Source organism: Natator depressus, chromosome 7 (genome assembly GCF_965152275.1).
Source record: "Natator depressus isolate rNatDep1 chromosome 7, rNatDep2.hap1, whole genome shotgun sequence".
Taxonomy (NCBI): Eukaryota; Metazoa; Chordata; order Testudines; family Cheloniidae; genus Natator; species Natator depressus.
The window spans coordinates 17,637,005-17,664,371 of record NC_134240.1 but is presented as its reverse complement, the minus strand read 5'-3'; the positions used below and the strand labels follow the sequence as shown (position 1 = coordinate 17,664,371).

Below are 27,367 nucleotides of genomic sequence, written 5' to 3'. Positions count from 1 at the left end.
GATGATCTTACACTAATGTGGATGAGGGCAGGTAAATACAATTCTGTCCATTTTTACAAATGAGGAGACTGAGGCACGGAGGAGTTAAGGGGTTTTCCCAAGGGCACATGGAAAAAAAGCCTGTTGCAAAGAATAAAATCTGGATGTTCACAGTCATGTTCCTTAAAGACAAAATGGCCTTTCCTTCCCTAGCATTGTGGCTAATAGTAACAATAAGTGCACATGAAGGAATATCTGAAGGTGGGTTAAAGCTGGCCAATAGTAAAGGGTAACAAAACCAATAATATGCCAGGCATGTGCTGCAGATACTGTACAAACTGAATGCTTCCTTTAAATGTATGAGTATTGAATATATAGCACACTGCCTGCATATTTATCAGAATAATATTGCCACGTTTCTGACCTGCACTAACACAAAAGTTTCCATTAGAGGAGGAAGAGTCCTGTGGCATTTGGTGTTGCTCATTGCCACACCTTCCTCAGTCTGAAGAACAAACTTGACGTCTGCATCTTGCACTCAGAAACATGGCAGAAATGTTTCTAAAACAAAATAACGGTGATTGTTCTTTATTCTCTTTGACTTTGCTCTTTGAGTCAATTTATTATGAATTCAATGAGCAGGTTTGTTTGCTACTGAAATAGGTTAATTTAGCTAATGACTTTATAAACTCTCTGGGTTGTTAAACACTTTTGGCTGGGCAGATCTGCCAGAGTGGATTCCTATGAAAGATTATTGCCTTCCTCCCTTGGCTACTAGAGAGATAGATTAGTTAGATAGACAGCTCCAGCACTGCCTTTTGCCTCATTTTGCTTGATCCCATTCACTGCTTTTAGATTCCCACCCTCGAGTCTTTACCGCCAGAATGCACATTCTTACCTGTGGCCATCATCTAACACTTCAAAGACTGACTAGAAGGGAATGCTTGAATAATATGTTTATATATGGTCCAGAAAGGGGAGATCTTGTAATTCAATGACCAACCCTGTTATTTTTGCAATATGGCTGATCTCCATTAACTTAAAAGTCAGGAATTTTGAGACTGCCCCCTAACCCCCATTTTCTGCATCATCACAATACCACAGCCATCTACTTCTGTGGCATTTTTTAGGCAGTTCACATGGGTATCCCAGTTCATGGGATCTATGGTTAATGCACCAAAGGAGGACTAGTCAAGCCAAAGATTCAATTCTGGAGTGGTAACTAATTCAGATATGGACTAATCATTTTGCAGAAACACATGATTCTTGATGACCCACAAGTACCATAGTGGTAGGACAAACTGATTTGGAACGTGCGGTATACTGATCTGCAAACATCACACTATTGTTGTGAAGACATCACTTCCTATCCAGGTCTAATCAATACAGCACATTTCTTGGAACCTTCTGCTGAAGGTTTCCCATCATTATTTCAAACTGGCATTAATGATTTCATATGTTCTCTTCTCTTGATGTTTTTATTGTATTGTTAATGACTGTTTCCTTGCAAAGCACTTGCACTTGTATGTACTTTTAGATCCCTACCAGGATTCACTTCTCTTAAACTCATGTGTTGCAGATGCCCCTGCTCCTTATTCCTCGCCCCATGAAGGACCCTCTACGCCCCGCTTGGAGCTGATGGACACGGCCACTGAAGATGAAGGGGAAGATTCAGGAGACTGCGGTTGGTACAGCCTTCCACATGTACATTAGGGTTGTTTGTCCAGGGTAATGTCTGTCGCTTTAAAATAACCACCTGTTGCAGATAGTGTGAAAGAAATCAAGGAACAGGTCTTTATTGTGCTAGGCCCTGTAGAGAGAGACAGTAAAAAGAGAGCCAAAAATCTAGGTTATGATACAATACTACAGGTGAATGAGACTAATAAAAGACACAGGAGGATGAGGTAACAGTAAAGCTAGCAAACTATATTATAAGAAGCAGAGTCCTGAACTCACCATCTGCATCTTTCTAAACTAGTGGAAAACTGAACTGTGGCAACGCAAGTTACTAGATGCGAGCAACTCTTCTTGCTGCTATTTCACTGTAGGAAACAAAGGTTTACCTCCCCGAGCTGATCAGCTGCCTGAAGGAGAGCACAATGATTCCATTCCACTTCAGACAGAGTGGAGGTAAGACGCCTTTTAGGTGCTGTTTCCAGTGTAGGAGCGCAAACCCTTTTTGAACTCATATTTACATTATTGTCTATGGAAGATGGTGGAATTACAGTGTAAAATTCATAGCCTGAATTTCCATGTTTTATTGATGTACTTACCTAGATAAGTTAATGCTGGATACCATCTATCATATTGCTTGGATGCTGATTGCTGTTATCTAAGTTTGGACCTGATTCTAATCCCATTGAAGTCTATGGGAGCTTAGCCCATTAAGTACCTTCGACTAGCAGCTAACAGAATTGTTCTTTGCTGGTCTTTTCCTACAGCCTTGTGCACATTGCTTTAAAACAGCAGCATTATGAAGAGAAACATCTTCTAAAACAGAACAATGTATTTTCACCTTACCTTGGAAAAGAAAATTAGAACATAAGAACAGCCATACTGGGTCAGACCAAAGGTCCACCTAGCCCAGAGAAAGAGCATAGAGAAAAGAGGTGACACTGAACCAGAATCTTGGGTCCAAGCCTTGCATCAGAGTAACAGCTTGAACTAATGTCAATGCTCTATTGAATTCAAACATTGATTCTGAACATTTGGGAATTTGGCTCTGAGTCTGATCCGAACTGAATTTTTTTACAACCCCAATGTTCAAGAGTTTTTGGATTCAGGGATTAATCTGGACCTTTCCTGACCTTTATTTGCCATCAGAAATGTCAACCTACTGTCAAATTAGTCCAGACTTTACAAACAACTGTAATCTAGGGTGATGGCCACAATTCTCATAAGTAACTTGTGAGTTAGAGCACCCCAAATTTTGGGTGCTCAACAAGATATTTTAAAGCAACTTGATTTTTCAGAGGGGCTCAGCACCCTCAGAGATCAGACCCTTTTCAAATGTGTCTTTAGTGAGGCTCCTAAAAGTGAAACATGCCATATTGCTAGCCACTTAAGCAAATGATGGCTGATGGTTTTACCTTTTTTCCTCATTATATACCTCAGGAAGTAAAATGGATTGTCCAGTTTTTACCAAAACATTTCTTTTTCTTTCTTTTTCCAGCATTCTCTCTATTTCTGAGCATGTAGCCAGAGAAGCCTTGGTACAGTACACAGCCAATAAGTGCTGCTATCGGATTGCCCCTGCAAAACGTATGGTGGTCCAGAACCTGACTCCGCTCAACACATTCAGAGTAAGTACATATAGTATTGAAAAGAGCTGACCAAATTTAGCATTGCATGGCAGGCTTAGTTGATAGGCTTATTCCTATACCAACTGCAATGATCTGCGGTTTCAGACAGACACCCGGCACAGCTGTTACGGGAAGGTCGGCGAGATATTCACAACGAAATCTGAAATCTCAAAAATTCAGCTTTTGTCATGTTACCAATTTGAAAGTGGTCCCATTTCATAATTCCCCCTCTCCACACACATACACACTAAAATTGCATTGGCCATTTTCAGCTAAGATAGGCGCATTAAATTTTTCTTTGCTCCAAAATGTGGTGCTTTCTAGGGAGACTCTGTGTGTGTGTGTGTGTGTGTGTGTGTGAGAGAGAATCTAAAGTACATCCCAGAGAAGAGAATTTTTCCCTAAATGTAAAATTGGTCAGAAAAGTTCTCGATCTCATAGATTTCTCCACTGTGGACTGGAAGATGTGAGTGTTCCCCTCAGTATTGTGGTTAGGCAGCAGCAAAGAAAACAAATACTGAAGTGATTTATGCTAGTGCAATGACCCTCCCAAGATGCGTCTTCACCAAGTTTCACCAATGACTTTTAACAATGTAGCACTGATCACTCCCACCTACCCTTATGCTAGCATGTCTCTGTGATATCAAGACAGCTTATGCCTCAGCCAGACACAGCATTCTCCAGGCTATTACCAGGAACGGCTCTAGGCACCAGCAAAGCAAGCACGTGCTTGGGGTGGCACATTTCCAGGGGCGGCATTCCGGCCTTCCTTTTCTTTTCGGGGCAGGTGCGCTCTCAAAGCTGCGCCACTTAGACGGGGCGAGGGCGCCTCGCCCCCGGCCGCAGTGGGAAGCAGAAGCTCCAGCCCTGGGATGCTGAGCTGCCAGGGCCCAGCTGCTACCTGGGGAGGAGAGGGCGAGTCCTGCCAGGAAGCGGGGGCTGCCCCACTTCATCTGCGCACCGGTTGCTGCGCTGCCTTGTGCTACCCCGTATATTGGGGCTTCTCTGCGCAGCCGGGCAGGGGAGGGGGGAAAGCCCCTGCAGGCGCTGGGAGAAGGTGACTTCACTCCCTCCACTTCCAACGCCACCTGCGAGCCCCAGCCCCACCTGAGCTTGGGGCGGCAAAAAACCTAGAGCTGGCCCTGGCTATTACTCCCCAGTGCAATCATTTAGTAATTTAACTATTTTATTGCTCTGTCTGGCTCTTGCTCTTGAAATCAGAACAGCTCTTATTACCCCAACGCAGGAACCAATTCTACTCTCCTTGAAGTCAATAGAGGTTGTGCCATTGGTTTTAATGGGAGCAGGATTAAGCCTAGAATTGCTTCATCTCCTAGCAGAGAATAAGCAGCAGCTTTACATTAAAGTTGACTTTTGTTTGGTCTTATCAGTATCATCTGCAAACCTTCACTGAAACCAGAGAAACATTCCCGGTCAGCGAGCCTTATAACGGTAAGCAAATCAGTGCTCTTACCTAGCAGAGTGAACACTGTAGAATGCACTGTGGCAGGGGATGACTATCTCAGTGGACGTACGGACTTAACGAATGACCACATGCGCCTTAACTACACAGACTAGCAGAATCATGGGGGGTGATATTTTCAGAAATGGCTACTGATTCTGAATGCCTCAATTTTGGAATCCAACATGAGGTCTCCTAGGGCCTGATTTCAGAGGCACGGAGAACTGGATTGAGTACTAAGCCTTTCACCTGTTTAGGTGGTGAGTTTAAATGCAGCCCAAATTGGTGGAGACCAAAAGGTTTAAAAATTATAATTTTTTGTTCAAACTTTCTTTGCCAATCACCTTTTGTGACATTTGTTTTCTCTTTGGCTTTTGGACAGTGAAACAAGGCGAATCTGCTTAGACTAGTGCTCCTGCAGTAACTCAGTGATGATGTGTCTGGCATCCCATTCTGGCATTTTAGTCCAATTTCCACCTCCATCCTGCTCTCCCTGAATTAAAAACCATTGGAAAATATTTCTGTTCATGTAATGTTTTGTAACAGAGAGGGAGAGAGAAGCGAAGAGGTAGATGATGGGGAAGGAAGATCAGATAAACGTGCCAGGTGAAGAATGGGAAGAGAGGAAAGGAAAAGTACAGAGAGGAGTACAGAGAGGAGAAAGAGGGAGAGGAAGTGGGGAAGAAACAGAGGTAGGAGAAGACAAGTGGGAAGACGAGAGTGGAAGAAGAGATGTTAGATGTGGTGGGATCTGAGTTACTACAGAAAATTCGTTCCTGGGTATCTGGCTGGTGAATCTTGCCCATATGCTCAGGGTTTAGCTGATCGCCATATTTGGGGTCGGGAAGGAATTTTCCTCCAGGGCATATTGGAAGAGGCCCTGGAGTTTTTTCGCCGTCCTCTGTAGCATGGGGCACGGATCACTTGCTGGAGGATTCTCTGCTCCTTGAAGTCTTTAAACCACGATTTGAGGACTTCAATAGCTCAGACATAGGTGAGAGGTTTTTCGCAGGAGTGGGTGGGTGAGATTCTGTGGCCTGCATTGTGCAGGAGGTCGGACTAGATGATCATAATGGTTCCTTCTGACCTTAGTATCTATGGGTATGTCTACACTACGAAATTAGGTCGAATTTATAGAAGTCGGTTTTTTAGAAATCGGTTTTATATATTCGAATGTGTGTGTCCCCACAGAAAATGCTCTAAGTGCATTAAGTGCATTAAGTCGGTGGAGTGCTTCCACAGTACCGAGGCTAGAGTCGACTTCCAGAGCGTTGCACTGTGGGTAGCTATCCCACAGTTCCCGCAGTCTCCACTGCCCATTGGAATTCTGGGTTGAGTTCCCAATGCCTGATGGGGCTAAAACATTGTCGCGGGTGGTTCTGGGTACATGTCGTCAGGCCCCCGCTCCCTCCCTCCCTCCGTGAAAGCAAGGGCAGACAATCGTTTTGCGCCTTTTTTCCTGAGTTACCTGTGCAGACGCCATACCACGGCAAGCATGGAGCCCGCTCAACTCACTGTCACCGTATGTCTCCTGGGTGCTGGCAGACGCGGTACTGCATTGCTACACAGTAGCAGCAACCCATTGCCTTGTGGCAGCAGACGGTGCAATAGGACTGGTAGCCGTCATCGTCATGTCCGAGGTGCTCCTGGTCACGTCGGCCAGGAGCGCCTGGGCAGACATGGGCGCAGGGACTAAATTTGGAGTGACTTGATCAAGTCATTCCCTTTAGTCCTGCAGTCAGTCCTATTGAACCATCTTATGGTGAGCAGGCAGGCGATATGGATTGCTAGCGGTCGTATTGTACCATCTTCTGCCAAGCAGCCCTGAGATGTGGATGGCATGCAGTCCTTCTGCACCGTCTGCTGCCAGCCAAAGATGTAAAAGATAGATGGAGTGGATCAAAACAAGAAATAGACCAGATTTGTTTTGTACTCATTTGCTTCCCCCCCACCCCCGTCTAGGGGACTCATTCCTCTAGGTCACACTGCAGTCACTCACAGAGAAGGTGCAGCGAGGTAAATCTAGCCATGTATCAATCAGAGGCCAGGCTAACCTCCTTGTTCTAATAAGAACAATAACATTTCTTACTGGAACCCTCAGTGAAATCCTGCCTGAAATACTCCTTGATGTAAAGCCACCCCCTTTGTTGATTTTAGCTCCCTGAAGCCAACCCTGTAAGCCGTGTCGTCAGTCGCCCCTCCCTCCGTCAGAGCAACGGCAGACAATCGTTCCGCGCCTTTTTTCTGTGCGGACGCCATACCAAAGCGAGCATGGAGTCCGCTCAGCTCACTTTGGCAATTAGGAGCACATTAAACACCACACGCATTATCCAGCAGTATATGCAGCACCAGAACCTGGCAGAGCGATACCGGGCGAGTAGGCGACGTCAGCGCAGTCGCGTGAGTGATCAGGACATGGACACAGATTTCTCTGAAAGCATGGGCCCTGGCAATGCATGCATCATGGTGCTAATGGGCAGGTTCATACTGTGGAACGCTGATTCTGGGCTTGGGAAACAAGCACAGACTGGTGGGACCGCATAGTGTTGCAGGTCTGGGACGATTCCCAGTGGCTGTGAAACTTTTGCATGCGTAAGGGCACTTTCATGGAACTTTGTGACTTGCTTTCCCCTGCACTGAAGCGCATGAATACCAAGATGAGAGCAGCCCTCACAATTGAGAAGCGAGTGGCGAGAGCCCTGTGGAAGCTTGCAACTCCAGACAGCTACCGGTCAGTTGGGAATCAATTTGGAGTGGGCAAATCTACTGTGGGGGCTGCTGTGATGCAAGTAGCCCACGCAATCAAAGATCTGCTGATATCAAGGGTAGTGACCCTGGGAAATGTGCAGGTCACAGTGGATGGCTTTGCTGCAATGGGATTCCCTAACTGTGGTGGGGCCATAGACGGAACCCATATCCCTATCTTGGCTCCGGAGCACCAAGCCTGCGAGTACATAAACCGCAAGGGGTACTTTTCAATAGTGCTGCAAGCTCTGGTGGATCACAAGGGACGTTTCTCCAACATCAACATGGGATGGCCGGGAAAGGTACATGACGCTCGCATCTTCAGGAACTCTGGTCTGTTTCAAAAGCTGCAGGAAGGGACTTTATTCCCAGACCAGAAAATAACTGTTGGGGATGTTGAAATGCCTATATGTATCCTTGGGGACCTGGACAGTAGTCAGGAGCTGTTCAACTACAGGTTGAGCAAGTGCAGAATGGTGGTAGAATGTGCATTTGGACGTTTAAAGGCGTGCTGGCGCAGTTTACTGACTCGCTTAGACCTCAGCGAAACCAATATTCCCACTGTTATTACTGCTTGCTGTGTGCTCCACAATATCTGTGGGAGTAAGGGGGAGACATTTATGGCGGGGTGGGAGGTTGAGGCAAATCGCCTGGCTGCTGGTTACACACAGCCAGACACCAGGGTGGTTAGAAGAGCACAGGAGGGCGCGGTACGCATCAGAGAAGCTTTGAAAACCAGTTTCATGACTGGCCAGGCTACAGTGTGAAAGTTCTCTTTGTTTCTCCTTGATGAAACCCCCCGCCCCTTGGTTCACTCTACTTCCCTGTAAGCTAACCACCCTCCCCTCCTCCCTTCGATCACCGCTTGCAGAGGCAATAAAGTCATTGTTGCTTCACATTCATGCATTCTTTATTCATTCATCACACAAATAGGGGGATGACTACCAAGGTAGCCCAGGAGGGGTGGTGGAGGAGGGAAGGAAAATGCCACAGAGCACTTTAAAAGTTTACAACTTTAAAATTTATTGAATACCAGCCTTCTTTTTTGGGGGGCAATCCTCTGTGGCGGAGTGGCTGGTTGGCCGGAGACTCCCCCACCGCGTTCTTGGGCGTCTGGGTGTGGAGGCTATGGAACTTGGGGAGGAGGGCGGTTGGTTACACAGGGGCTGTAGTGGCAGTCTGTGCTCTAGCTGCCTTTGCTGCAGCTCAACCATACACTGGAGCATACTGGTTTGATCCTCCAGCAGCCTCAGCATTGAATCCTGCCTCCTCTCATCACGCTGCCACCACATTTGAGCTTCAGCCCTGTCTTCAGCCCGCCACTTACTCTCTTCAGCCCGCCACTTACTCTCTTCAGCCCGCCATCTCTCCTCCCGGTCATTTTGTGCTTTCCTGCACTCTGACATTATTTGCCTCCACGCATTCGTCTGTGCTCTGTCAGTGTGGGAGGACAGCATGAGCTCAGAGAACATTTCATCACGAGTGCGTTTTTTTTCTTTCTAATCTTCACTAGCCTCTGGGAAGGAGAAGATCCTGTGATCATTGAAACACATGCAGCTGGTGGAGAAAAAAAAAAGGGACAGCAGTATTTAAAAAGACACATTTTATAAAACAGTGGCTACACTCTTTCAGGGTAAACCTTGCTGTTAACATTACATACATAGCACATGTGCTTTCGTTACAAGGTCGCATTTTGCCTCCCCCCACCATGTGGCTACTCCCTCAACCCTCCCCCCTCCCCGTGGCTAACAGCGGGGAACATTTCTGTTCAGCCACAGGCAAACAGCCCAGCAGGAACGGGCTCCTCTGAGTGTCCCCTGAAGAAAAGCACCCTATTTCAACCAGGTGACTATGAATGATATCTCACTCTCCTGAGGATAACACAGAGCGATAAAGAACGGATGTTGTTTGAACGCCAGCAAACATACACTGCAATGCTTTGTTGTACGATTCCCGAGTACGTGTTACTGGCCTGGAGTGGTAAAGTGTCCTACCATGAAGGACACAATAAGGCTGCCCTCCACAGAAACCTTTTGTAAAGGCTTTGGGAGTACATCCAGGAGAGCCGCGAATGCCAGGGCAAATTAATCCTTTCACATGCTTGCTTTTAAACCATGTATAGTATTTTAAAAGGTACACTCACCGGAGGTCCCTTCTCCACCTGCCGGTCCAGGAGGCAGCCTTGGGTGGGTTCGGGGGGTACTGGCTCCAGGTCCAGGGTGAGAAACAGTTCCTGGCTGTCGGGAAAACCGGTTTCTCCGCTTGCTTGCTGTGAGCTATCTACAACCTCATCATCATCGTCATCTTCTTCGTCCCCAAAACCTGCTTCCGTGTTGCCTCCATCTCCATTGAAGGAGTCAAACAACACGGCTGGGGTAGTGGTGGCTGAACCCCCTAAAATGGCATGCAGCTCATCATAGAAGCTGCATGTTTGGGGCTCTGACCCTGAGCGGCCGTTCGCCTCTCTGGTTTTCTGGTAGGCTTGCCTCAGCTCCTTAAGTTTCATGTGGCACTGCTTCGGGTCCTTGTTATGGCCTCTGTCCTTCATGCCCTGGGAGATTTTGACAAAGGTTTTGGCATTTTGAAAATTGGAACGGAGTTCTGATAGCACGGATTCCTCTCCCCATACAGCGATCAGATCCCGTACCTCCCGTTCAGTCCATGCTGGAGCTCTTTTGCGATTCTGGGACTCCATCATGGTCACCTCTGCTGATGAGCTCTGCATGGTCACCTGCAGCTTGCCACTCTGGCCAAACAGGAAATGATATTCAAAAGTTCGCAGTTCTTTTCCTGTCTAACTGGCCAGTGCATCTGAGTTGAGAGTGCTGTCCAAAGCGGTCACAATGGAGCACTCTGGGATAGCTCCCAGAGGCCAATACCGTCGAATTGTGTCCACAGTACCCCAAATTCGACCTGGCAAGGCCGATTTAAGCGCTAATCCACTTGTCAGGGGTGGAGTAGGGAAATCGATTTTAAGAGCCCTTTAAGTTGACATAAAGGACTTCATCATGCGGATGGGTGCAAGTTTACATCGATTTAACGCTGCTAAATTCGACCTAAAGTCCTAGTGTAGACCAGGGCTATGAATCTACAGGAGAGATGGAGGAGAGTGGAAGGTGAAGAGGTGAGGAAAAAGTGAGGAACATTGGAAGTGGAAGGTGAATGTTATCATAGGGGCTAGCTAAGTCAAAGCTAACTTCCTGGCAGTCCATTATGTGGCCACTAATATTTTTTGTTCTTCTAAGTTGGTTTGCTCTGGGCCTGATCCAAAGCCCAGTAAATGAATGGGAGTATTTACATTGACTTCAGTGGGCTGTGAATCAGGTCCTGGGGTTATTCACACAAGCTAAATTTAAGCTGGGGTAATAGATTCGTTTAGAACCTTTCCCACCGTGTATTGTAATTGTCTTTTATAATTTAAAAAAAAAAAGTCCAGCTCAGGAAACAGCATGTTCCTTTGCTTCAATTTCCACTGACAGATGCAGGTTTGTTAACATAACAGAAGTTGCTCACTGGAGTCATAGTTCCTGGTACACAATTAACTTCCCCATTAGCTCAAGCACAGTGAGGCCAGTTTACTTTGACCTCAGAGTAAAATGGATTGTAACATCTTCCTGCCTTTGGAGAGAAAAGGGGGGAGGGGGGAAAGGACTGTCTAGAGACCAGGGGTATGGGTGCAGTGTACAAAGGGAAAGAGAAGAGAATTGAATACACTAAGGTTATACAACCTTATATGGTTACAAATATAAGCTTTCTTGGGGACATTTTCTCATCTAATTAAAACAGATTGGCCTCTGTAAAGGGCTGGCTCAGGAGGGGAAAGTCCAAGGAGCTTCCCTCCATCCCCCTGAAAAAGGGCAAGCGACAATTGCAGGAAAATGATTCCAAATGGGATGAAGCCAGGCACCGCTCCAGCCTTGGAGAACGAGCTACTGGAGGAGAAGGGAAGAGGTGGCAACGTGTTTAAAGAGGGCACAGCTTCCATGTTCCTTCTGAGCACCGGAGACCTGAGTGGTTCCCTCTGGGGTGCAGTGACGCTGGTGTGTTTTGGACTTGAATGTAGCACAGATTAGCAGAGCCCTAATGTCCTTCCCAGCTGATGGATTCAGTAGTCTTTCTTGAATGAGTTAGTGAGTCTCAGCCCAGTAAACAGAGGCTGGCATCAGAGGAACCAGTCAGTATTAATTGGCACCTCTCACCCCTAGGAAGGATCCCTGTGGAAATTGGTTGGGGCTGTAATGGATAAGATCTGAACTGCCACTGTCTAAAATGTATATGCTTGTGGATAACCTGCTTCCGTCAGTTTCCTCCACTGCCATCAACCTGTCACCTTCGACTAGCACTGAAATGCACATGTGAAAGGAGGTGCCTGGTGATGTGTTTGTCCATTCCATGCTAACCTCCCGTTCTTCCTAATGCACCACTGTCTTTTCTGACTGATCTTTAGTCCTTTGCTCCAGGTGGATTTGTGGACTCTTCTGATGTTGCACCAGCACCTGCCCCGTGGGAAATAGAAGTGGATGCACCTCCTCTGTTTACGGATTGTGAAATGCACATTCCAGTGCCGCACACATATTCAGTACAGGTAACCCCCCCAAAAAAACATTCCAGCTTTTAAAGGATCATTAATTGGGTGACAGGAGTGCCCCATTTGAAATCAGGTCCCTATTGTGCTAGGTACTGTACATACACATGTTAAGCGACTGTCCTGACAATCTAACTAGACAAGACAGACAAAGGGTGGGAGAAGGAAAATATTTTTATCCCATTGTACAGATGGGCAACCAAGGCACAAAAAGAGGTTAAGCAATTTGCCTACGATCCCGCAGGAAGTCTGTGGCAGAGCCAGGACTGAGCCCAGGTTTTTTAAATCCCACTTCAGTGCCTTAGTACCTACCCTAATAGAAAATATTTCTAATCCTAAATCCAGCAGCATGTAACTCAAAGTCTGCTCTTCTTCAAGGGCATGATCCTACTCTCATTGAAATCAATGGCAAAACTCCCATTGGTTTCAATGGAGCAGGATCCTTGTCCCAAGGCAACATGTTATCTCAAATTCAGAAGGCTTGATTACATCCTGATTTTAAAATCACTGTGCCATCATATTTCAGTTCTATGGTTTTGGTTAAATATCTAGCACATATACCTATTTTGACACAATTATTTTTATTAATTGCAATAGCTCTTCTGGGGTATAATTATATTTTTTGCTTCTTCCTCTCCTGATTTAGGATAAGAAAAGATAACTCAGGTTTCTGGCAGGTAGTATTGTTTTTGCTGCTTTAAATAATGAGATATTATTTGTATTAGCTTCAGATAAAGGATTGGCCCTTGTTTTTGGCAAGGAGTTGATTTTACTGCTCCAGATAGTCTAAAGTGTGCATTTCAAGTGGGCAGGCTGCCATGAAAAAGGATTTGTATCCACCCAACAAAACAAAGCAAGACTATTTCTGGAGTAAAACAAACAAAACCAGACAGAAAAGCCAACCCAACTGGTTTTGTGTGTGAACTCAGTAACCTAGGTAAGAAAATATATATCCTGCTTCCTGATGTTTCCACTAGGAAGGGGACAGAAGACCTCTGAGCATGTATTGCAATGTAGGGATGACAATGAAACCAATCTTTTTATACTTTCTGCTCCCTGTGATATGATCATTTAATTTCACAATGGAATCCCTGTCTGCACTAGTAATTTTAGGTTTCTTTGCCAATGGATTTCAAGCAAGGCTCTCCTTACCTACAGGTGTAATGAGAGAGAGGATGAGGTTTAGGTGAGAATGATGGCTCTTTGGGGTTAAAAAGTAATTGCCCATGGGCTCTAATGCCAGAAGCCTCAAGCTGCTGTATTTCTCTTTCAACCCACTGCTCTGTTACTTATACCTTATTTGCTTTGCTTTCAGGATTGTCCTAATTGCCAAGGACGTGGTAAGAATCAGTGCCACTCGTGTAGTGGATCTGGAAAGGTATGTTATAATGCAACTATGGCAAGTTCTCTTTCATGTGTCACCATTTCCTGTGCACTACAATTCTACAGTGAAGGAAGAAAACACTCACACTTCCCTTTGAAAATACTTGGAAAACTATATAAAAACCACTTGGCCCAAACTTTTCTCTTTCTGAGCTCTTGACAAGCAAATTACATCAAGTCATCTGAGAACAATAGTCACTAGTAGGAATTGGTCCCACCTATGTGTCTGTTGGTCATTCAATTCACATTCTTTCTTCCAAATAGATGGAACAGATAAAGTTAGGTCTTTAATAAATACTGAGGGAACATATGTCTTCAGCTTTCAAAAAAGGGGCAGCTGTTCCCAGTCTTTGACAAATCTCTCAAAGAGAAATGACAAAGTCAGGAAGGAGATGTAAATGGTTGTGTGACAGCTAAAGAATTGAAGGTTACGGGCCTGATCCAAAGATCATTGATGTCACTGGGAATCTTTCTATCAGTGGGAGTTGACCATGGCCCTTTGTTATTTGAGAAGAACTTGATTGCAATTTATATTGACAAACGAGTCTGACCTTTCTTTGAACCTAGGGCTTTCCATTAATAAAGGAGTGATTTAATCTAACCTGTTTTAAGTGAACACTGAAGGGAATGACAAAACTTGGGAGGTTTAACAGAAATGACATCCTAATCAAGTTGGAGCAGATTTGTACCCAGAACATTTGGGAAGGTTTCAAGACAGAAGATTAACTGCTAAGAGTGGCTTCTTATACTAGTTTCACTGTGTATTGTCTGCCCAGATATAATGAAAGGGGGAAACAGAAATGCCAATATCACAGTTGGTGAGTGACTAGAGTAGAGAATAAGATGACATTAGAAGGCACCCTTAGGCCTGTACACTACTATGATAGAATCATAGAATCATAGAAGATTAGGATTGGAAGAGACCTCAGGAGATCATCTAGTCCAACCCCCTGCTCAAATCAGGACCAACTCCAACTAAATCATCCCAGCCAGGGCTTTGTCAAGCCAGGCCTTAAAAACTATAAGGATGGAAATTCCACCACCTCTCCAGGCAACCCACTCCGGTACTTCACCACCCTCCTAGTGAAATAGTTTTTCCTAATATCCAACCTAGACCTCCCCCACTGCAACTTGAAACCATTGCTTCTTGTTCTGTCACCTGCCACCACTGAGAAGAACAGCCTAGGTCCATCTTCTTTGGAACCCCCCTTCAGGTAGTTGAAGGCTGCTATCAAATCCCCCCACACTCTTCTTTTCTGCAGACTAAATAAGCCCAGTTCCCTCAGCCTCTACTCATAAGTCATGTTCCCCAGCCCCCTAATAATTTTTGTTGCCCTTCACTGGACTCTCTCCAGTTTGTCCACCTCCTTTCTGTAGTGGGGGCCCCCAAACTGGACGCAATACTCCAGACGTGCCCTGAGCAGTGCCAAATAAAGGGCAATAATCACTTCCCTCGATCTGCTGGCAATGAAACTACTAATGTAGCCCAATATGCTGTTAGCCTTCTTGGCAACAAGGGCACACTGTTGACTCATATCCAGCTTCTCGTCCACTGTAATACTCAGGTCCTGTTCTGCAGAACTGCTGCTAAGCCAGTCGGTCCCCAGCCTGTAGCGGTGCATGGGATTCTTCCATCCTAAGTGCAGGACTCTGTACTTGTCCTTGTTGAACTTCATCACATTTCTTTTGGCTCAATCCTCCAATTTTTCTAGGTCACTCTGCACCCTATCTCTACCCTCCAGTGTATCCACCTCTCCCTGCAGCTTAGTGTCATCCGCGGACTTGCTGAGGGTGCAATCCATCCCATCATCCAAATCATTAATGATGCTGAGATTTTGGTAGCAGTTAATAAAGAGATCCTCAACTGAGGTTCTTCCTTTGTAAATATCATCTCAGTATTTAACCAAGCACAAAAAGAAGAGCTGCCCATCTGTAGCCACTACAGATGTCAATATTAATCCTTTAGCACAAGTCCCCTCAAAAGTTTTCCCAGGCTCTCCTATACAAATTTAGGATGAGAAGTTTGTAAAAAAAAATTGAATAGAACTTCCATTCTGTGGTATATAGCTGTCACAGTCGTTGCTGGCAGGGAATTGCGCTTCTCCAATAGCTAAATCATTGTCACTGTCAGAAACATGCAGGGTTTTTATCGGAGGAGCTGGTTGGATGACTCAGGGAACAAGTAATAGGATGCTCAGCTTTTCATCAGTTTGTTCTGGCCCGGTTCATTTGTAACCAGAATTCATTGTGATACGGTGGCTGTTCACATCTGATCTAGCGCCAGCTGCCTGGCAGTTTCATCAAAGAGGCTAAAGGACTGCTTAAGAATGGTGACTCCGTAACTGCTCACTCTCATAGGTCAGTCAATGTGAGTAATATGGCAGTGCTTCTGCGCATGCGGTGCCTGTAAATAAAGGACATGAATCTCCAGAGGACGCAAATTATAGGAGAAAAACAGGTCCTGCAGGTGGTAAGGGCTACTTTTATGAGTATCAGCTAGACTAGATAACTGCATGAGCATGGACCTTTATCGATAACAAGGAAGGAAGAACAGGTATTGCTGGAATCTCTTGCCTTTAATTTGTAGTCCTAATTCTGGAATCTGCAGGTGCTATTCAATAATGTTCAGGTGAGCATTGCAAAATTTGAAACTGAACAGACTCTACTGCCATCTTCAGACACAGAAAACGCGTTATGAAAAGTTTCTTGCTAAAATATCAGCTAGTACAGACTATAGACTAGATCCAAGGATGTGCCTACCTCATTTTAACAGTAATATTAATGGAATGATGTCACCTACATAAGCAGCAGTATTAAGTTGTCTGCAATTAAATACGCTGCTGGATATGGAATCCTTACTTGGAAGACTCTGCATTAGGGGACAAATTCATCCCTGTATAGAAATCCAGCATGAGGCCTATGCATTACTTTAATTCCATTTAAACCCTCAAACCTAGGATTTAAGTGGGACTATCACGGTGCCTGGACCTTGTGTGCGTTCTTTACACAGAGATGAATTTCATTGTAGGTGCCTTTGCCGCATGATTTCTGCATTTCTAATGCACCCTTCTAGGCATGGGATGAAATAAGTTCACTTAGGTTACCCTGTTCTGAACTCTAGATACTTGTGTGTACTTTTGTTGTTGAGAATGTGGACTTGACAAAATGAAAAGTGAGAAGATCAAAATCTTGTCAGAGAAAAAAAAAAATTATTTTCTTTTCTTTTCACCTTTTTAAATGTAGAGAAGATGTACAGCTTGTAATGGGACTGGCTGGCAAGACACATCCAATCAGAGTTGTTTATTTTGCTCAGGTTCAGGAAAGAGACGGTAAGAAAAAGCTAAAATATGAGATGGCAATTTGTATTTCTTTCACAGTTTTTGTTTACCAGACATCACTTCCAATCCAGGTCTAATCAATACAGCACATCCCTCAGCTGCTTCCCACAGCCCCCATTGGCCTGGAGGGGCCGGTAAACAAACCGGCTCGGCCCACCAGGGGATTTACCCTGGCAGGCCGCGTGCCAAAGGTTGCCGATCCCTGCCTTACCATTTAAAAAGTCAAGTCAGACAACTGTTTTTCCCACTCCTTGGTGCCATATTAGAACACACCCATACAGACTGGTGTTGTCTGATTAATGAACCCATTGAAATTAGACAGCTGACTGAACCTATCCAATTTCTGGGTGAAAATGAGAGTGCTATAAAGGATGAGGAATCAGGACTTCGTTTCACAAAAAGCAGGCTTGTGTGTGTAAAGCGAGTGCATAAATGTTGTATTTCTTCCATAGTTGCTCAAACTGTCATGGAGGTGGTTGGCAGAAATGCATCCGTTGCTCTGGAAAAGGCCTCTTGCTATATCATTCTGAACTTACAATCACTTGGTAAGTTGAAATCAAATGAACACAGGGGTTTGTTGTTAGACAGGAGAGTATATACAGTTGTTGGCCATTCTCAAGCATGCTGATGTTACTGAGATATAACACTCAGCCAGATCCTCAACTGGTGTAAATGAGGGTAGATCCGCTGAGGTCATTCCTGTTAAATGCTGTGCCATGGTTAGGAGTACTGACTTCAATGGAACCATGCTGATTTACACCTGCCAGTTATGTGGCCCAACATTTTAAACATTCAAACATGAGATCAGTGCTCTTAGTGATAGTGATGTCATTTAACAGAAGTGTTAACGAAATCCTTAGAAATTGATATTTTACATGTAGATTTGAAAGAAAGAGTGGCATTGAAATCCAGCTTTCACCTCTAGGAAGTATAATTTTGTAAATTTCAGAAATCACTTGATTATATAATTTTAGTTAAGCAGTATGAGAAATGACATTATCACCGTCCATGCTGAATGCATCTGGCACACAAATATTCAGAGACCTGGAGTGTTCAACTAGATTACTAGAACTTTTGGATCAAATAGAAAACCACGGTCCCGAGCATTAGTGCCCATTAAAACTCCCTCATATGGTAGGCTAGAGCACCTTAGCTCAATGCTCAGACAGAATTCTAAGCAAACTACATTTCACCTCATTAACATTTTCTTGTAAAGGGGCTGATTCTTATTTACACTATGATCCCTTTACCTTGCTCTAGCAAGATGAAGGGGCCTTAAAGGGAGTGTTCATGTAATGTACACTCACTTGACACTGCCACTAAGGTGTAAAGGAACTTTCGTGTAAATGAGAGTCAGACCCATCATCTTTCCTTTAAATTCTGATCTGTTTAATGTTGCTGTGCCTTACTTGAAGGGTGTCTCTCATACTCCAAAAGTGGTTGAATTTCAGTCATGGAAGAAGCCATCTCTATATATCTTAGGCCAAACGGAAGCCCTCATTGTTTGTAGCTTGCACAGTGGCACACATTAATCAACGCAAGGGCAGAATTAAGGTAGAGCTGGGACTGGCTGTGGCCCTGGAAATCTCTTCTCACATAGTTTATTCAGGCCAAGGAAAGCAGTAACCTGCAGGGGGCGGTAAGGTCTGAGATATATGCACTGACACGCGTGAACCACATGACCAAAGCCCAACCCCAGAATTTCTTCTAGCTACAAAGGCTTGAACTTGACAGATCTGGGGGGAGATAAGAGCAGAGTACAAAAGTTACCCCTAATGGTTCCCCTCCCAGCTGTGGCTTTTCCGCCATAATCCTGTGTACTTCTCAAGGCGTGATTTTGTCCCAGGGCTTGTAAAACATGTTGAACACTATGGGGTTTTGTTGTATAAAGCTAATCATAGCAATCCTAACTTTTAAGGAAGAGAAATAGAAATCAACATGCTCCCCCCATTTTCCCAACAGGAAGAACAGCGTTGCTGAATATGTTGTTGACAAGAATTTTGGGTTTCCTATTTATCACCTGCAGGAAGTCACTGGGAAGGAAATATTTAGTGATGAAAATCAAGTGGTAAATAATGATGCTATTGTGTTAAAATTCTTTTATCTGGAATCCACTGAAACTGCAGAGCACACTGCCATGTTTATGAACTAGCTCTCTAAGTACCAAGTAATTTTAAAGGGACAAAGAAGTAAAATTAATAGCCATACATTTTATGATAAATGTATAATTTTTATAGGAGTGTTTGCGTATTTGTAAAAAAATGGGACAGCAATTTTCCAGTGACAGTACAACACAGTATCAGCCATTGCTATATCATCATGGGCAACATGTTACAGTCCAGTTAAACACTGGTGACAGCTATCAATACTTGTGGATGAGCCATAAAAGAGACAGGCCTGAACCAGAACCCTGGATCTGAACTACTAGGAATTTGGGGAAAGTTTGCATCCATAGAGGGACTTTGCATCTCGGGCCCATTTTTTGTCACAGCACAAGACAGGGAAAGGAGTTCTCCAGGGTGGTTATTGGTGCTCCCACAGCTTCAGGAAGGTGTGCAGAAGCCAGTATGGTGGCTTTGTGCCATCTGAGAATCTCACTATCCTGCAATCATCCTCCTGTGCTGATTTAGCCAGCTGCAGGTCTGCTTTGTGCTGGGGATGTGAGGTGCTGCAGGACAGTCCAGGATCTGTATTTAAAATTAGATTAAAACGGATTTATCCCTTGAAGCACTGACATTTTGCCAGCTGCCAGTCAAATTCATGCTTAAGAGGGTGTCGGCACTGTACATGCGGTCCGTGCAATGGGCTAAAATTAAAATATACCCAAGGGACTACAGTTCTTTACTAATGATCCTTAACATGATAAAACTGCATTTTGGAGGGTGTATAAATATGTCCTTTATAACTCTGTTTTTATTTTCACAGGTGTATCCTCTAGTGAATTTCCCTGAGCCGACCATTGATAGGGGTTCAGAATCATGCATTGCGCAACACCAAATGCAGTTTGCCTCCCATAGTCGTATATTGAGACAGGTAGGTAACATGCACCAAACAGATGTGAGCTCATTGCCCCAATAAATGGGAGGCAGCTGGGGAGAATATTAGCCTGCTAATCTCCAGCATATGTAATATACAATTGTAAATTGGTGAAACAACACAGAAAAATCACACAAGGTCAGCCAGTCAATTCCCTTACTCAAGGAGAACTGTGCACTGCAATTACAGAAAACACCCCCAAAACATCAACATGCAAAATATTCCCCCAGTCTGAGGAATCTTAACTTAGATCTACAGCCCCACATTCAGAGACCAGCCTTCAGCCAGCCAGTCTTTTCCTTCCTGTTCCTGGAAGCACAGCAGCTGTTTTACCGCATCTCTCTGCAGCACCTATGTGAGCCCAAGTTGCTACTAACTTACCATCTGCCAGGGAGGTTGTATCTCGTCACATGTTTACCAGATTTCTGTTGCACGATTCTGATCTGACTTTCACTGGGAGTAAATTGATCAAAATCAATGAAGATCCATCATGTAAAATCAATGTAAACGATGTAGTCAGTCCCCAAGATTTTTTTATAAAAGGAGAGTCAGACGGGGGGACAGTAAGTTTGAACAGCTTGTTTCACAGCCACTTGGGGAGGGAATAATTTAAGTCGTATAAACCTGTACAATGAAGTCCACTATCTCTAGATATCCTGGTGTGCAAGAAAGATGTAAAAATGTTGCCATCAAAGGACACTTGGGAAAGGAACTGAAACCATTCCAAGAATTCATCATCACCATAGCAATTCTGAGATGAGTGAAACACTAGGCATAGATAGGCTACACCAATGCCAGTTCCTGAGATCTTCTATGGGCTTTGGATCAGGCTCTTTAAACCAAATAAAAGCCAGGTTATGATCCACTTGCTCATGCTGAGTAGTATTTTACCCAGGAAGTGAAAGGGGCTATTTGTGAGTAAGGTGCACCTCAACATAAGCTAGGCCAACACGATCTGACTCCCAACCTCTGCCCTTTGGATTATTATCAGATATAAGCATATATTTCCTTTGTCTTTTCCAGAAACAAACCATTGAGCTGATTCCACTCACCAAGGTGGAATATGAATGGAGAGGAAAAGTCTATTCCTTCTATGTCTTTGGAAATGAGAATAAAGTATATACAGAGGACTACCCAGCAAAGTGCTGCTGTTCAGTCATGTGATTCGCAGATAGGTCCTAAGTTCTGCTAAGAAACACACCATTGGGCACCACAGAAGATCTGGAATTATTTATTCTCCTTAAAGTGAGCAACTTCTTCCTTTCCAACTTTCACTGGAGAGCAGATCTAAAGATCTTTCATTCCCATCATCATCACATAGGGTGATGGGTGTCTCTTTATCAGTGCAATAACGATTCATGCAGGTCATACAGTACTTAAATGAAACAGCAGAACACCTCTCTAGTGCACCCCTCGCCATTTGCTCTATAGTTATGGAGATGAACTAATCGTGATAATGAAGATTGAAACATTGCTAACATATTGTATGACAGAGATTTGAATTCAAAGCTTTTGGTTTTGGTCTCCATAGCTTTGCATTGAGATATTTAGCTTGCTAAATGTATCCTTTAAATTCCTGTGTGTGGAATGCATATTCTAAATGATGGAAATGTAAGCAGCTTCAGGTAGCTTTCTTACAGAGTTTGAAATGAAGGAATGTGATCTGTAATTTTCCAAATACACTATTACTCTGCAATAGCTCTCAGGGTCAGGAGCAACAGGTGTGTGTTCCATCCCCTGATAAGGATCTTCACAAGAAAGTGGGGGATGAGATTGGTTCAGAGAGGGATAGGTAGTGATGTTAGCACATGTCCATGTGTAACCTACACAAGGGGAATGTGAGTCTTTGTCTCCCTCATTGTGACTGAGCTACACAATAGCCACGAGTCTGCTTTGAACTGCAGGAGTTACTCCTCTAGCTCAAGTGATAGCATCTCATGCTTTCAGCTCCGTAGGACTTGGGCTCAAACCACACTGTCAGCACAAGCTGGGTCAATTACAGAAGGATCTCAGGAGGCTCCTTACTAGGGTGGTCTGTTAAAAAATTAAGATTTAGGACAGACCCTTACACTGCGAGACCCAGAAGATTTCTGTTGGCCATCTATTTACATAGCTGGCCTATATACATAGGAGGGAGCTCCTCACAGCAGGGAACATGAACTCCCCCATGTCTTGAACAGCACCAAGCATGCAACAGACAGTTTAATTAGGAAAATAAACATTGGAGCTGAGCTTTCTCACTTGAGGATGAGCTCCTCCGCCCCAGGGCTGTTCTAAATGAGTGATGGAAAGAGAGCAACACTCTCTTCAAGCACTTCACAGACTGGTTGTATTCAGACCTTTCTCCCTTGCCTTCATATTTTATATTAGATGTTACCTCCAAGCAGCCAATGAGGTTGCTGGCTACCTCCTGCTGAGGTGCAAATCATATAGTTACTGTTGTCATTGCCTGCATTGTTGTCATTGACCGAGGTGTATAGCAAGAGTAACTCCAGTCCCTGGACTGACTGCACCTTTTGGTAAGTGACATCAGACCCAGGCCCTCGAGCAGCACAACAAGTGATTTGTCTTTGAAACCAACTCATGTGTGTAGTTTAAACGCCATCCTTTTCAGACCCAAGATCTTCGTCATAGACTATGTCAGGGTAGACAGAGAAAGAGGGGTGGGGAGTAGGAAATGTGTTGAGTGGATAAATGCCAACACTAAAGGCCACCAGATTAGTAACTATGATAGCACTCCAAAGCCATTGTAGTCTGTGTTGTTGTGTAACTGGGTACAGTTACTAGCGCAAGCTAACTGACACAAGCAATTATAATATGCAGTGTTGTTGTAACTGTGTTGATCCCAAGATATTATAGGACAAGATGGGTGAGGTCATATCTTTTTGTCCCAGATCTGAAGAAGAGCTCTGTGTAAGCTTGAAAGCTTGTCTCTCTCACCGACAGAAGCTGGGCCAATAAATGATATGACCTCACCACCTGGTCTTTACAAGGAATTATACCACTGTCAAAACAAGGGTCGAACATTTAGCCAAATGATTATAGCCCTTGTAGCAGGACAAGTATGGAAAGATGGAAGGGGGAGCTCATTGCAAGGTTAGGTTTGGACACAAATTATTCTCTCTGTTTTGGGTATTGTTGCATGGGATTCAGATTTATCCCAAATTGACACCAACTTGGCAAAAGGCTCAAGCTGCACGTTTCTTCCATGCAGTAAACTCAAAACAAAACCGGAGAGTATAAATCATACAGCAGAGCTCCTTTCTCTGGTCAGCATAAGCCTCTCGTATCTCCCTCCACTGACAGTAGCACCCTTCTTTTAAGGTCTTGAGCCTAAACAGGCCCAGCAGTATCTAAATGACTCCAGCTTATAGTACCTCTCTGAGCTACCCTCGAACACGGGCTGGAATTAAACTTCAACACCCCAGACCAGTCTGGTTTGGCAGGATCTTCTCCTAGTGACACCACTGGGGTGGGGTATGCCTTTGGACTCGGGAAGGGGGCAACATGAAACAGTAAACTGGTCAATATTTTCCTCTCAAAGTGGTTTTTGACAGAAAATTGGGTTTTTGACAAACTAATATTTTGCAGAGAGTGTTTGTTTTCCATGGAAATTTTTGTTTTTCGCTAAAATATTTTGGTCAAAACCCAAAAGGTTTTGGTGAAAAATGGGAGCTATAGTGTTTCATAGCAAGTGATAGTTTGCATCTCATGTCCTCTTTCTACATGCTAGCATTCCCAGCAGGACTACATCTCCCATAATACATCATAGTCTCCCCTACCAATAAGGGGACACCTGTGTAACATGGAATCCCTGGCAATAGTGCACTGTGGGAGATGGTGTCCAGCTGCAGAACCTGGTACGTAGTGGGGAATGGGGACACAAAGAGCAAAGTACAAATCCAACTCCCATTTTCAGCCAAAACTTGATAATTTCCATGGAAAATGTAGATGGACATGGAAATTTTCTCATTTTCATCTCAAATTTAAGTGGGGAAAAAATTTCAGACCACCTCTACCTCACAGCCCTAATGTAAGCAATGGCAAAATATTACTGATTATGTGATTTGCTTAGCATTGGAAAGACTAGACACTACATTTTAAATGGCTGAACACCCAAACTCTGTAAGGAATAAAACACATGTGGGAAATATCTGGCAGAGGTTCTTTCCTTTCTGATGTGAAATATTTATCTAAGCATTTGTGCCATATCCATCACCATTCCTGCCAAACCCAAACATTCAAAATTCATGAGTTTCCCCCCCCCATAAAGAAATGTAAATAAATAAATAATGTTGAGCTTTTTTATTTGCCTTCAGGTTTTTTAACCTTTCGGGGGCACCTGGGTCATGTTTCCAAACTTTTCTCTGCAACCATCAGGAGTGGAAATTTTCATAAAAAAATAAAGAAAGAAAGAAGAAGGCTGAGAATTGCACCTAAGTGTGTGTCTCCAGGAGCTGGGGCTTTACGTAAAACAAAATCTCCCCACTATATTTTCCACTGTATGCACCTGATGAAGTGAGCTGTAGCTCATGAAAGCTTATGCTCTAATAAATTTATTAGTCTCTAAGGTGCCACAAATACTCCTTTTCTTTTTACGGATACAGACTAACACAGCTGCTACTCTGAAACCTGTCAAATATGACAAGACTCAATAAAATTCAAGTGTTGGCAACCCTGCCATAGTATCTGAGTGTCTCATTCAATCATTCCTGTACCATACTTGCATTTATGAAACTCTTTAAACAGCTTTATGACACTGAGGTTTCCCTGTTACTCCACGGCAGCTGGAAAGATGGGTTGCTCGCAGCTTAGAACTGTCTAAGTTAAAATAGACCTATTTAACTAGAAAAACAGATGGCGCGTAGCATCAAAGATAAATGTATTTGTTCCTGACTGAAGTTTGTATGTTCAATCTTCGTTAATCATAGTGCAGCAGGCATCCCAAACCAGTCACACTTATCTTCTGAGCGCAGCACAAAATGCTATCGTTCCCCTGGGAGTGGCATTGAACTCTACCACCATCAGTGTGCCTAGTCAAACTTTCCACAGGCCAAGCAAACATGTATGTCTTTTTATAAAGAAAATTCCAAAGGGTTGTTAACAATTGAGGGTAGCTTTTCCAAACACTACAGAGAGGTTTTACAGCTATATGTCTCCCATTGATTTTACTGACTTAAATCCTGCATGAAACCTCTAAAATAGGAGGGAGGGTGTCCATTGGGTAGAGCATAGGACTTAAAGCATAGGACTTGACTTAAACCAGGGCTCTTGGTTTCCTAGCTTTGCCACTGATTTGCTGCATGAGCTTGAACAAGTCATTTTATCTTTCTGTACCTCAGTTTACCCTTCTGTACTTGGGGTGTTGGACTATGAGATCCCCACATGAAGTACTTATTTAAAAGTATTATTTAAATATACATCCAGGAAGATCTTTTCCACTCCAAACGTTCTGGGAGAGACATCAACTTGTTCCAATCAGAGATGATGCAAGCACATTCATAAGGTATTGTATATAATACTTCCCAGAATCATTGCTATTTCACAGATTGTTTTTTATTCACACCAGATTATCCTACTGAATGGAATCTAGGGCTTTCCCTTGCTAATATTTACAGTATAATTTGTTGTTCTTGGGGAGAGTTGATAAGTCAATAACAATGTTATCACAATTTAACAGGCAGTTTTGTTTTATTTACACCATACAATTCACATGCAATGAAGGGTGTGAGCATTTCTCAGTAGTCAGGTTTTGGATGGGCTGTGAAACTATGAGCCCTAATTCTATAGCTGACAACTGACAAAACTCATATGGCCCAAACCAGAGTTTAATCAGCAATGTCTTAATATAAAAAGGGCCGTTATAAAAGTGCATTCATTCCCACCCACAAATCCAACACCAGACACCCTATAAGGCCTCTAAAAATGTGACTAGCTAACAGGAAATAAGATCAGCTATACAGCTGGAACCAGCCAATGCCATGCAGCAGCTATAGCTATAAAGGTGTCTCTTTTACATGTATTCCTCACAAAGAGAAATAACATGCTAATTCCAGAGTTCCTCGATTGGGAGGGAAGACCCAGTACAATATATATTCACAGAGGTATAGACAATAATGTTACTGATACCACGAACACATATAATTGTAAAATAAGTATCTTAAGAGTAAGGAAAAGGTCACTGTTCACATATGTCCTGTTAGCCTGAACTGAGACTTTGTGACCAGCTCACTTGCTCTCTCTACCAAGGCTGGTCAAAAAATGTGGGGGAAAATCCAGCATTTTAAAATATGTTGTGACTTTCTTTTTAAGTCTTGACATTTAAAAATGGGGACCAGTCTGACCCCTCTTTACAGGTGGTCCAGAAAAAAATGCTATAAGAAGATTACTCCATTTTTTATATTATGTTTTATTTTATTTTAGTTTGCTTTTTTAAAATTCCAATTGCAAAATTTGAAACCCTCGGCCTGGTCTACTCACTGGTAAAGGGAAGTGAGAGTTGTAACGGGAGTGAATTTAGCAAAATAGCACAAACTCAATGAGTGTCTCCAGTTCATTCATTCCGGTTTCTCTTCACTTGGTCTTGCTATCTTTTCCACCAGATCTTAAGTCTTCTAGTCCCCTCAGGGTTCGGGAACAAATGCATTGTAATGGGATTCTACCCAAAACTTAATTTCTGCCAACAATCCCAGAGTTTTTGGAAGTTTCTACTAAAGTAACCAGCAGTAAATTAATTAACAGTGACATTTAAACACTCTTTTTAGGATTCAGCACCAATATACTATTGAGTTGGATGGAATTTTTCTCTCTCTTTGGTCCCATTTACACTACAAAAATAACAGTGCCAGAGGCTCCAGTTACACACTGGTGATCCCGACTGTTAAACAACACAGTTTGGTTTGCAGTATAGATGGGGCCTATCTGTATTAACCATATATCCAAACCATACTACCAGCCTCCTCCATCTGAAGCTGCAGTATGAGGAGAAGGGTTGCACAATATATAATCATTGCTATAAAAACCTCCACTTTCAAGGGTAGTAAATGCAGTCACAAATTATAATAACCCTAAGGAGGACTCAGTGCCTCCATGCCTTGTCCCGCTTATATCAGACTGTTCCATAGTTTTAAAAGATGAACTTCACCAAAGAAGTTCTCAGACCCTCTGGCTTTCACTTGGATGATGAAATGCAGCAAAGCACTGTAATCTAGTCATGCCTCAATGTGGTATAGCGAAGGAATAAGCCCCCTAACATCTTGGTGCCGTGACTGACTCGGATGCATCGCATTGGATAGGTGAGTGGCAGCCTGTAAGTCCCCCTCCCCAACAGTCCGCGCAGCTGCTTGGAGGGGGTATCGCAAACTCTCGTGATGGTAGTTGCGGGTTCTGGCAAGCCAGGGTAAAGGATTTTTTGGATAAATGGATAAGGAAGAACCAGGGCCCATACCAGGTGCAGGGGTCAACCTGGGATGAGATTAAAAAGGAAATGGAGGAAGTGTTAGGGGACCCAGAGGTATGGGGGGTGGCTGAGGAGCCC

At 43.8% G+C, this 27,367-nt stretch overlaps 1 protein-coding gene across 1 annotated transcript in view; it reads left to right on the top strand.

Annotated features, from left to right (window-relative positions):
• LOC141990410 (protein SSUH2 homolog) overlaps positions 1-24,443 on the top strand; it is a 30,346-nt gene extending 5,903 nt beyond the window's left edge. Inside the window, exons 3-13 of the mRNA XM_074957552.1 lie at positions 1,559-1,663; positions 2,028-2,109; positions 3,152-3,281; positions 4,673-4,733; positions 11,949-12,073; positions 13,389-13,451; positions 16,700-16,785; positions 17,247-17,339; positions 18,757-18,862; positions 19,720-19,827; positions 20,854-24,443. Of these exons, the coding sequence (XP_074813653.1) occupies positions 1,559-1,663; positions 2,028-2,109; positions 3,152-3,281; positions 4,673-4,733; positions 11,949-12,073; positions 13,389-13,451; positions 16,700-16,785; positions 17,247-17,339; positions 18,757-18,862; positions 19,720-19,827; positions 20,854-20,994 (1,100 nt within the window). The 3' untranslated portion in view covers positions 20,995-24,443. The remainder of the gene's footprint in view (positions 1-1,558; positions 1,664-2,027; positions 2,110-3,151; positions 3,282-4,672; positions 4,734-11,948; positions 12,074-13,388; positions 13,452-16,699; positions 16,786-17,246; positions 17,340-18,756; positions 18,863-19,719; positions 19,828-20,853) is intronic.
• Positions 24,444-27,367: the final 2,924 nt, after the last annotated feature.